General features: G+C 35.5%; 2 protein-coding genes across 3 annotated transcripts; both read left to right on the top strand.

Moving 5' to 3' along the window:
• Window positions 1–950: 950 nt before the first annotated feature.
• On the top strand, window positions 951–3,318 carry LOC111382157 (pentatricopeptide repeat-containing protein At5g19020, mitochondrial). The gene has a single exon (XM_023006044.1). The coding sequence runs from the start codon at window positions 1,134–1,136 to the stop codon at window positions 3,222–3,224; it is 2,091 nt and encodes a 696-aa protein (XP_022861812.1). The 5' UTR covers window positions 951–1,133; the 3' UTR covers window positions 3,225–3,318.
• Window positions 3,319–3,990: 672 nt separating this feature from the next.
• LOC111382147 (endo-1,3;1,4-beta-D-glucanase-like) lies at window positions 3,991–6,350 on the top strand. 2 transcript variants are annotated; one of them, XM_023006030.1, is made up of 8 exons: window positions 3,991–4,214; window positions 4,312–4,333; window positions 4,979–5,105; window positions 5,251–5,341; window positions 5,416–5,505; window positions 5,582–5,682; window positions 6,017–6,158; window positions 6,198–6,350. In XM_023006030.1, exons 1-7 carry the CDS (start codon window positions 4,067–4,069, stop codon window positions 6,152–6,154), a joined length of 717 nt encoding a protein of 238 aa, XP_022861798.1. In that variant the 5' UTR covers window positions 3,991–4,066; the 3' UTR covers window positions 6,155–6,158; window positions 6,198–6,350. The 2 variants fall into 2 exon arrangements, with proteins under 2 accessions (XP_022861798.1, XP_022861797.1); XM_023006029.1 differs by having other exon boundaries at window positions 6,017–6,346.
• Window positions 6,351–11,769: the final 5,419 nt, after the last annotated feature.

Here is an 11,769-nt window from a genome sequence, read left to right as displayed (position 1 = left end):
ACAGGGTGGATGGGGCTATGGTTTGGTTTATTTGCTTAAGGTGGATTCGACTGTATTGGATAGCGTTCTATGCAAAATTTAAACCCTCAATGACGAAGGAATGGGTGACAATTTAGACCCTAGTGCGGTTCAGATTGTTGGGGGGAGGGGGGGGGGGGGGTGGGGTGTGGTACTGTCCAGATAATTCGAAGAAATTGGATGGGCTATGGCTTGGTTCATTCACCGCAAGTGCTTGATCCTCTCTTCATGATGGGCTATATTTGATTGGGCAATTTCTTTTTAAGTTAATTCTTTCGTCGAGAATGAAGGTTATATATCTGTCAATTTTCTAGCAATGGTGGGACCCACAAATATGTATTGTCTTGTCTAGTCCGACCACCTTAATTTGACCATGTATGTTACGCTTTAAATACCACTATTACGATTGTTGAGACCTCACATTTCTTTTACTAGTGACGAATGTTTCTCATTTTCGAGTGTATAACAATTCCTGATACTCCTACCTTTATGTCATAGTACACACTTGTCTATCCATATGATCGAACTTGTCATCGAGTTAGGTCACTCATTTTTGTCAAAGTATATCCTTGTTAAAGACCTTAATTAATTGGTCGAGTTGATGCGGATCTATATTTGATATGTTCTGCTCTTCTCCTCCTCATGTTTATTTCGTATGTATATCTCGTAAAAATCAAATTCAATAATTAACCTTTAATCATTTGAGAACATTTTCAATTAATCAACACATTTTGTCTCTGATCATGGTTTTTGACCAAATATTCTGTAAGGATACTTTAAAATTGTGAATTTGTTGGAATTTTATATTAATTTTTATATGCTCATCAAAAGAGTTTTTTTAGATGGACATGAATTGTACAAACTAATCTACTTTACACCTATCGTAATGATAAATGGCTCGTCTCACCCTGACCTTCTCTTGAATTCTTTAAAAAGTCGAGAATATTAGTGGAAAAATGAGCAAATTTTCAAATGCTGTAACAAAAAACTGTTATCTTACTTGTGGATCTTCCTACTATTCCCATGGCATATTTTCCCTCCAAAATCCAGAATTACAGCTATACATCAAAATCCAGAACATAAATTTAAGTTCTTTTCTCTGATGATAACATCTCATGAATTTTCCTCTCAAATTCAAAAAAACTGCTTCCCATTCCCCTTCATTCTCAATTCTAAAATGCCTCTCCACATTTCCCACTTCAACCCCACAAACCCACAACCACCCTTTCCAAACCCTTCTCGAGAACATCTCCAAAAAATCCAGCAACATTGAATTTTCACTAGTTTCTGCACTTAAATTCATTTCATCATCCCCTTCATTGATCTCCAATGGCCAACAGCTCCATAGCTTTATACAAAAATCTGGGCTTGATTCCAATCTTTTTGTACAGAACAGCTTGATCAGCATGTACTCGAAATGCGGGTCGATTTCTTGCGCCAAATCGATCTTTGATGATTCCCTGAAGCTTGATTCTGTGTCTTGTAACATTATGCTTTCTGGGTATGTGAAATATGATTTTTTGAATGATGCATGTGAGCTGTTTGTGAAAATGCCGGAGAAGAATTGTGTGTCGTATACGACTATGATAATGGGGTTGGCTCAAAATGGGTTTTATGGCGATGCGATTGGGGTTTTTGGGAAAATGAGGCACTCTGGTGTGGTCCCAAATGAAGTGACCATGGCTAGTATTATCACATCTTTCGTGCATTTTGACGGTATTCAAAATGTGAAAGTACTGCATTCACTGGTGTTAAAACTTGGCCTATATGTGTTTGTTCTTGTTTCAACTAATTTGGTTCACTTATATTGTGCGAGTTCACAGCTGGAGGATGCTAGGATGGTGTTTAATGAGATGCCAGAAAAGAATGTGGTTTCATGGAATGTGATGTTAAATGGCTATGCAAAGGAAGGTTTGGTTGATTCAGCTAGGGAATTATTTGAAAGGTTTGTTGGCAGAGACGTGATTTCTTGGGGTACGATGATTGATGGGTACGTGCAAGTAGGGAGATTAAGTGAAGCTTTGAGGGTTTATCGTGACATGGTGTGCAATGGGTTGGGTCCTAATGATGTGATGATTGTGGGAATAATTTCAGCTTGTGCCCACGCAAATGCATCAGTCGAGGGTTTGCAATTCCATGGTGTAGCAGTGAAGATAGGGTTCGATTGTTATGACTTCACACAGGCAACGATAATTCATTTCTATGCTGCTTGCCAAGAAATCAATCTTGCTCTTTTGCAGTTTGAGCAAGGAAGCAAGGACCATATGGCTTGTTGGAATGCACTTATTGCAGGACTAATAAGAAACGAAATGGTTGATGAGGCCAGGCGTTTATTCAATGAGATGCCCGAAAGAGATATTTTCTCATGGAGCTCAATGATCTCTGGTTATTCACAAAACGAGCAGCCTAATTTGGCTCTTGAACTTTTTCACGAAATGGTAGCTAATAGAATCAAGCCGAATGAAATCACAATGGTCAGTGTTCTGTCTGCGGTTGCTACTTTGGGCATTCTGAAAGAAGGTATATGGGCTCATGAGTTCATCCACAATAACTCTATTCCAATGAACGACAATTTGAGTGCAGCAATCATAGATATGTATGCGAAATGTGGAAAAATCAACGCAGCCCTAGAAATGTTTTATCAAATCCGAGAGAAGGCCAAAGATGTCTCACCTTGGAACGCGATTATATGTGGCTTGGCCATGCATGGGCACGCAGAACTCTCTTTAAGAATTTTCTCCGACTTGCGAAGGCTTAATATAAAGCCCAATTCAATCACATTCATCGGAGTCTTGAGCGCATGTTGCCATGCTGGATTGGTGGAAGCAGGGGAAATGCATTTCAAGAGCATAAAAAGCATATACAATGTAGAGCCAAATATAAAGCACTATGGTTGTATGCTCGATCTTTTAGGCAGAGCCGGAAGATTGGAAGAAGCGGAAGAACTCGTAAAGAACATGCCTATGAAAGCAGATGTCGTGATATGGGGGACGCTATTGGCAGCATGTAGAATGCACGGGAACATGGACATAGGCGAAAGAGCTGCTGATAACTTGGCAAGGGTGGAGCCATCTCATGGTCCTAGTAGAGTTCTATTGTCCAACATTTATGCAGATGCAGGAAGGTGGGGTGACGCATTTTCAACCCGGCGAGCAATGCAAATTGAAAAATTGTCGAGATCGCCAGGGTATAGTGGTGTCGTGTAATTTTTTGAGCTTCTTGAGTACAAAGGGAAAATTATCCGTTCTGAAGAAAAAATGGCAAAGCTTAAATTATAAATAAGTTGATTAAATATACTTACTGTTCACATATTATGTAGGCTCACTTACTATTTACGCATTATGTACAACGTACAACTCATAAATACTTAAAAGAACGTAACATAAAATATATGAAGGGGCCGGGGTATTAAGTGATACGTCAATGGTATTCTGTCAAGGGTTATGCTATAGATACATTAGGGTCGACACCCTTGTGTACATAATGGTCAAATGACATTTCATCATGGACGGATGAAAAAATAGTTTTTTCATTAACCAATGATGAAATGTTGCTTGGACATTTTGTACATTTCATGTAGCATAAGCGTTCTATCAATTATGCTAATAATAAAAGTCACATTAGTTATAAAAAAAAAAGAAAGTAATTAAATTATAACCTACACCTGTTAAAACTTCCCCCAATTTTCTCATTATCATAATCCATCTCCTAAATTGACTAATCCTGTGTATATGGCATGTTTGAGGCACATTATTGGACAGAAAATTTAAAATTCTGATCGTTAATCATCGGCCAACTTTATTGACTTCTCATCTTTTGTGTATGGTCACAACGCATCGATTAGGATTCTCATTTTAATAAAATAAATAATGTGTCCCATGCAAGCGCATTCCCCAAAAATAAAAGAAAATTTAGCTAACGTAAGCACTGACGAATGATGCCTACACCTGGACGGCGCTTCCTTATAAAATCTTAAATTCCTAGTGTTTCTGTCTGAGCAAATACAGTACAAACAAATCTGCTGCTTATTTTCAAAGAATAATCGAAAATGTTAGGCCCCCAGTGCTGTGAAAATCCACCAACCCTCAATCCATCTTGTGGAGCAGGGAGTGTACAAGAAATTGGAGGCCTAAAAACATACGTAACTGGATCCCAAGATTCCAAGGTTGCCGTTCTTCTAATTGCTGATGCCTTTGGTAATAATCTGACAACCTTAAACTCTTTGTTTTGATGAACTTGTTAGCTGAATACGATGAAGAGTGTAGTGAAATAATTTGATTGGGGTTTTTGCAGGCTACGAAGCTCCAAATTTGAGGTAATTATAAGAGTTTTTTTTTAACTGAATGAGTTATGAAGCCTGGCTTATTTTTTGCTGGTCCCTTAATTACTGTGTAAATTCGTAAATGGTCCCTGAACTTTTTATACGAATATAATCACCCTACTTCATACTATGTTCCCCGTTAGTCATTCACCGTGCATAATTCTGTTTCTATATGATGACATGGCAAGCGAAAATTCGTTGAGGAAATAAAACTCATTTATGCTAAGAAGTAAATCCTTCTTGCTACTTGGTAAAACACGATCGCGTTCTTCTCGTTTTCCGGTCAGTGAAACAATAGGAGGATACATGCAGTAGAACGGTTAAAAATTTAGGGTAGAGAGATTTTTTGATAATAGATTTGGTGGAACTTGTCTTAAAAAAGTAGTTAAGTTGACAATGAGTTTGAAGAAAAATAAGTTCTAGAAGACGTAAATAAGTCCAAGAACTAATGATTTATTAGACTGATTGTCACGCTTCTGGTCGAATTTATAGTCATGAACCTCATTCTTATTATTTTGGCTAAGTCTCATTGGCTGCAATCTGTTTCGCTTCCTCTGTCTATCTTCAAATTTCCTTAACAGAAGTTTTTTATATGTAATGAAATTTCCGACTTGTGTTTCGCCATCTTATATTATCTAGGAAGCTTGCAGACAAAGTTGCAGCTTCAGGGTTCTTAGTAGTGGTTCCCGACTTCTATTATGGTGATCCGTATGATCCTGATAGACCTGGATTTGATGGACAGTCATGGTTGAGGGCTCATCCCACGGTTCGTTTCTACTTCACTCTCTGCCAATTTCGCTGCACGCACGTTCACATTAAAATAACTATAATCGTGTTTCGTTTGCACCATGCGCCTTTTATGAGTTCATTCTTGTATTTATTTGGGCATCTCTTGGATTATGTTCTTTTAGGAGAAAGGGTGTGAGGATGCTAAGGCAGTAATTTCAGCCTTGAAAAGCAAAGGCATATCTGCCGTAGGAGCTGCTGGTTTTTGCTGGGGAGGTAAGTAAATTTTTAGCATGATCAGTTTTTCGTCGAACCCGAAAAAGCATTCAACTTTCTTGCTCTTGTTTTAGGGATGACTGTGGTAAAATTGGCAAAATTTGATTGCATTAAGGCTGCTGTTGTGTTGCATCCTGGTCCAATAACAGAGGAAGAAATAAATGGTAAATTTCAAAGATTTTACTTTCTTTTCTGAAAGGTTTTCTTCTTAGATTTATGACTGATACTCCGGTACTTCAGAGGTGAAATGTCCGATTGCCTTATTAGGAGCTGAGACCGACAGGTTTACTTCACCGGAGCACCTAAAACACTTGGGGGAAATATTATCAAAGAAAACTGAGGTAAGAAATTCAAGCCAACCTTCACCTCGATTCATGCTACTTGTACAAAATTGGTTGCCGAAGTTGGTTTACAAAACAGTATCTACACCAATCATTTCAAAAACATTTTTTTTTAAATCATTTGAAATAAAAAACCAAGATTCTGTCAACATTTGTTTTGTCCAACTAGATTAATTGCCTTCACCTTTGCGAGTTTTATGCTTTGATGCGATCTTGTCAAGTGAAACCATATTGATAACCAGTGCGCCATAACTCGGATTTACGCTAATGCACTTTGTTTATTAGATCGGCATGAATTGGAAAATTGGTTAATCAGCTTATAATTACGTTTCAGATTGATAGCTATGTGAAGATATTTCCTGGTGTTGAACATGGATGGACAACACGATACAAGGATGATGATGAATTTGCCGTTAAGAGCGCTCAGGAGTCTCACTCGGACTTGCTTAACTGGTTTACCAAACACATTTGAGTAAAAAGAAACCGAAAGGAGCAAATATCGGGTTCCTTCCTCTCTTCAAATGGCAGTAACGGATAAAGAATATGAGTGATTTTTAAAAAAGCTAATAAAATCGTGTATTTTGTTATGACTCTTTCATGTTATCAAATTTGTAGCTACCTCTAATTTTAATTTCTATGGTTGAATTAAATTGTTCTCCCTTTATATTTAGGATCCATACATGCCAAAATATTGGGATAATGGAATTGAGAGCCCCACACGATGAAAATGCCTACCAAAAAATGACTTTTAACCGCAACAAAATTCACACGAGAATAATTTTACGTATATTATGAAACATGACAAGGGAAGATTAGGTTGTACTTGCTAGCCCTTTGTGCGATGTGGTTCTAACTTTTCGAAGTACTTAAATTTGTAAATATAGGTCCGTCCTTACGTCAAATTTGACACTAAAATTCTATACGACTTTCATATGATTCAAAACTATAAGGTAAAATCATGAAATAACTTAACATCTCTTTTCAATTCAAAAGAAAGTTACGTGTGATTTTAATGTCTATATTGAAAATTTCTTTCGTTTGGAGCCTCACTTTTAACAATTCTAAATAAATAATCACACTACATGAAAGGCTGTCTATTCTTAATTTTTCCTAATTATGATATAATGATATTAGTTATATTTATTTAATTCTTCTAAACTTTTATTGCTGGGATCATCTAATTGGGTGTAGAATAAAGTCAAAATAAATCTTCTTTTAAATTTTAACTAAGGCCCTGTTTGTTTGATTGTACGAAATTTTCATTGGAACTTGGAATTCAAATTTCAACTTTCACTTTTGACCTATTTGATTGACAAAATTTTTCAGGAAATTGATTTTCCATGATTTCTAGGTACAACACCTTAAAGCGTGATTTTTCACCTTTTATTTTCCTAGGGTGGGCGATTTTTTATTTTCCACCTTTTTTTTTAAATTGTTGGCAATGGGAACAAATTCTATGAAAAATTGTAAAAGAAGATATCCTTGAAATTGACAATTTTTATGTAAAACAAAAGCAAACGAACACCAAAATATAGATTATTTTTTGATGGGTTTTTTTTTTGGTTGACAATGGAAACAAATTCTAAGAACAATGGTAGAAGTGGATATCCCTTAAATTGACCATTTTCATGTAAAACAAAACCAAACGAATACCAAAAAATAATTTTATTTCAACATTTTTCACGTTGAAAATTATACCAATCAAACACAATAATTTATAATTCCAGGAAAACAATTTCTAGGTAATTCAATTCCCTAAAATTCATTTTTTTTCCAACCAAATTCCATTTTTACAATCAAACATACCCTTGCATTCTTTTTCTAAAAAATGAACATTTTTAGATGTTTTTGTGCTTATAAGATAGTTTGAGCACTTATAAGCGGATCCAAACATACTCTAAAAACCCAAAATTTTTAATTAGATATTCATTTTCTCAATGCTGTAAGAGCTTACGTCAGTCACTTCCTCGTCCATTACATGCTTAGCCCCCGTTTGATCCCCATTAAATTAAATTACATTACATTCCATTTTTCTCTCTCCTATTTTCAACCACACAATCTTTCATAAAATAATATTACACGTAAATTAAAAACTTTTCCTTCTTTTTCAACCACTCATTTTTCTAAAAAATACTATTCCCCCCATTTTCATTTTCAGGTAATGGGAATCAAATAGGGACTTAATCAACATTGTAGTGACAAGTATTGTTGTCTAAATTTTCACAAATGTTTTTCAATTATCAATCGACTTTTGAATATTTTGCGAGTTGTCATCAAATCTTTTCAATATTTTTCATTTATAATTGAATTTATAAATTTTCTGATTTTTCATTAAGCTAACAAAAACGTTATCGCACCTGTTGTTCTACTAAAACAATAGATAGAGGCCAACTTGTTACTAAAAATGTATAAAGGACCAATAGTGAAATTTTTCGAAAAGAAAAAAAATAATCTTAGACCTTGTCATACAATAAATGGAAGAATTGCAGTTGGCATCCCAACGTTTAAATTCTTTGTATTTTTATCCTCAACATTTTATATATTAATGGAATCTGTTAGGGATGGCAATTCGAATCGTTAGAACCGAAAATCCCGGTTAATCGAATCGAATGAGGCGAAATAAATTGAACCGATGGCGCAATGTGATGGATATCATATTTGATTATAATGCCCCAGTTCAGGGAGGGACGGGCATTATATTTTTGTCGTCGTCCCGTTCTGAACCAATTACCAGTTAAAAAAAATTAATTGGACAATTGAATTTTTCATTATTCTTTCTATGATTCTTTCAACCCAAAATTCTGGCCCATTATTGACCCGCTAAGTCCCATTAACCTAAGCTAGTAACTCTACACCCTACTACCCAAATATTAAAAATATATGGAAATTGGAATCAACAGATTCAACACAACACATATCTAAATCACTCCTTTCCGTCGCTGTACAACGACCACCATCGCTTTCCACCGCTACAACGGCCGCTAACGCCTCCACTAACAATAGTCTTCTCCAAATCATTCTTCTCCGTCACTCCGTGACAAAAATAGAGACAGATGTCAGATTTCCCCACGTGGGAATTGGGATATTGTTTGCTAAATTGGTTTAGTTTTGTGTTTTTGTTTTCATTTTTTTTTTCGAATTTGATGCTAGACCTATAAAAAATAATTTATTTTCGTAGTTATTAACTGTCCGAACCGACATTCAAACTGAGCCGAACCGAATCAACGTATACGGTTATGGTGCGATTATGACATGATAAAAAAAATGACAGTTCAATGATAGTTTTGACCGAACCGACCTCAAATTGAATCGTTGCCAACCTTAGAATTTGTAGAGACAATAGCCCCACTAATATACTTTCTTTATCCAGATATATTGTAATATTTATATTACTATCTACTCATCATAAATACATTCCTAAAATTCACAATTTATATTAATTTTAATTTAAGATACAATTGCCAAGAAAAATGATTGGGCAATAGATTAGCAAATTTTCCCTTTATAAATCTTCAACAAATTAACAACCCTTTTGCTGTGTACTATTGCAGAACCAAACATTTGACTCATTTTCCAAAAATTGAGGTAACATGTCAAGCCCTCACTCTCAGAGCTGTGAAGACCCAGCAGTTCTAGGCTCAAGCAATGGAACATGGCATGTTGAAGAGCTTAGAGGCCTCAAATGCTATATTTCTGGCACTGTGGATTCCAAGCTTGGTGCTATTCTGGTCTATGATGTTTTTGGTATGCATTTTCTAAAATATTTGATTTTGGGTGTAGTAAAGTTTCAACCTTGTGTTGATTTAATGTTCCTTCTGTAGAGTTTTTATTTTATTTTAATTTTTTAACAAAATGCAGGTGGTAAAAATTATTTATATTCTTGAATGCGTGTGTGTTAATTCTAGGATCCTTCTGTAGATTTTCATTTGACCAAGTTAGGTTTGTGTATAATAAAGTGGTTTATTGTCACAGCAAGATTTCATTTTTGTCGCATATTTCATTTGGGTTTTCTTATTTATGTTCTCGAGTATGCGGTTTGGATAGTCTCAGAAACTTTGCATCTTGTTCAACAGTAGCAGTTGTTTTTAAGGTTATGAACGCATTTGTCTATTGGATATGATTGAATTGTGATGCCAATTTTGGAATTACAACTCAAACTCTTGGGCTATGATGAAATCGGGTTGAGGCCCAAATTGATTAGATATTACACACATTGCCCGATAACACAATGAGGAGGCCCAAAACCTGAGCCCATATACACGGCCACATGTGATACTCCGGACCGTTGGATCCCCCTAATCTAGATCTACCGTGATGAGCCCATATATAGATATCGTCTGATATTTTTCCTAACCCTAATTTGATTTTACGCGTTTTTCTCTCTATCAGCTGTAGAACTCTCTAGACTAGGGTTTTCTGAATCGTCTATTTTTTCCTTCGATCTCTCTTCGTCTACTTTGTGGTTTTCCCTTGAATCTTCTATGATCTTGGGTGGTATTCTTTGTGAACTAAAGAGTCTATGTGATTCTAGAGAAAGGAAAGGAGTTGATACTAGTTTTAGGGGTTTTCAGTTGGTCCGTTGAAGTAGTCAAGTTGAGTCTGTGTTGGTTTGGGATATTTGGGGTTTCTTGTTGTACAGAAGGGTACAATGTCTTTCTGAGCCCAAAATTGATGATACCTTGAATCTTGTAGTCGAATGGAGTCTGTGATGTTTTGACAGAAATAATTACTGAACTATACTTTGTGTATTTTTCTGATTCTGGTATAATAGTGGTATAAGAGCTTAATGTGGTGTTTAATCTCCGTTCGATGAAGATCTGGTTGTAAGAAATCAATTCTTACAGTCAGATCTTAAGGGGTTACCTAGGGTTTCGATTTTTTTCTGAAAACCCTAGATCTGTTTTTTGTTAATTGATCTCATATATTCTTGATTAATATTTCTAAGTGTATATTGGACTGACAATTGTTACTGTGTATGACTCATTAGACCCTACAGGCGTATCTTCAGGCGAACTCTTGGTTCGTGTATGATTCTTGAGTGACCAGTAGCGTTCTTGTGGCTTTCTTGGTCGATTAGTAGTCTTAACTTGACTACTACTGCAGTTTGCATCCTCTACTTAACATTTTACTCAATCTGCAATGCCAAAATATATGTTATATGCATGCTGATTATGAAGTAAATTGTTATACAGTTGAAATAGATCTTCTTGTGAACTGTGATATACGTTTGTAGTTAAAATTTTGGTAAACTGCATTCGTTTATTGTTTAATTGTGATTCATAATATCCTTGCTTTGGATTCTGATGTCCCAAATTGAGCCTTGACCTGAGGACTTGATCTTCACGGAATCCTGGTGAATTTGGGCATCTGGGGTTTGAAGTGTATTGCATCATTCATTCTATCATTCCTGGATATTGTGAATTCCCTATGTGTTGTTATTTTTTCCTTTGATTCTCAAGTCTTCTAGATACTGAATAATTTGATTTGATTCTTGTTACCTTTCAAAATTTTTTATTCTGTATGTATCTATTCTGTTGAACACTGAACCTCGAATAATTCTTTCTTTTGATTGATTAAAAACTCCAAATGTCAACTGCTAAGTTTGAACTTGGGGTTTTTAATGGAAAAGGGGACTTCCTCATTTGGCAACAAAAAATGAGAGGGATTCTTGTTCAACAGAAAGTTGTAAAAGCAATAACTGCTGATTTTCCTGAGACTATGACTGAAGAACAAAAAACAGAATCTGATGAACTTGCCCATACCTCTATCATATTGCATTTATCTGACCAAGTGTTAAGAAAGGTTGGAAAACTTGATAAGGCTAAAGCTTTATGGGATAAACTTGAAGAACTGTATTTAACAAAGTCTTTACCAAATAAAATATTTCTTTTTGAAAGTTTTTTCAGTTTTAAAATAGACCCTTCCAAAGATTTAGAAGACAATCTTGACATCTTTAATAAACTTGTTCAAGATATAACTAATGCGGGTGATAAAGTTTTTGAAGAATACAACGTTGTTATTCTTCTAAACTCATTACCTGAAGCCTATAAAGATGTTAAAACTGCTATTAAGTATGGTAGGGACGAG

This window comes from Olea europaea, unplaced genomic scaffold (genome assembly GCF_002742605.1).
Source record: "Olea europaea var. sylvestris unplaced genomic scaffold, O_europaea_v1 scaffold244, whole genome shotgun sequence".
Classification (NCBI taxonomy): domain Eukaryota; kingdom Viridiplantae; phylum Streptophyta; class Magnoliopsida; order Lamiales; family Oleaceae; genus Olea; species Olea europaea.
Note: the sequence above shows the minus strand (reverse complement) of the source record. Positions and strands in the feature narration are given on the sequence as shown.

What these genes read in the sequence shown, in the direction of transcription:
- LOC111382157 (XM_023006044.1), top strand. Translation starts at nt 1,134, where the DNA reads ATGAATTTTCCTCTCAAATTCAAAAAAACTGCTTCCCATTCCCCTTCA.
- LOC111382147 (XM_023006030.1), top strand. Translation starts at nt 4,067, where the DNA reads ATGTTAGGCCCCCAGTGCTGTGAAAATCCACCAACCCTCAATCCATCT. An exon ending in TACGAAGCTCCAAATTTGAG is followed by an intron (nt 4,334 to 4,978) that starts GTAATTATAAGA and finishes TATATTATCTAG; the next exon opens with GAAGCTTGCAGACAAAGTTG. An exon ending in AACAGAGGAAGAAATAAATG is followed by an intron (nt 5,506 to 5,581) that starts GTAAATTTCAAA and finishes CCGGTACTTCAG; the next exon opens with AGGTGAAATGTCCGATTGCC.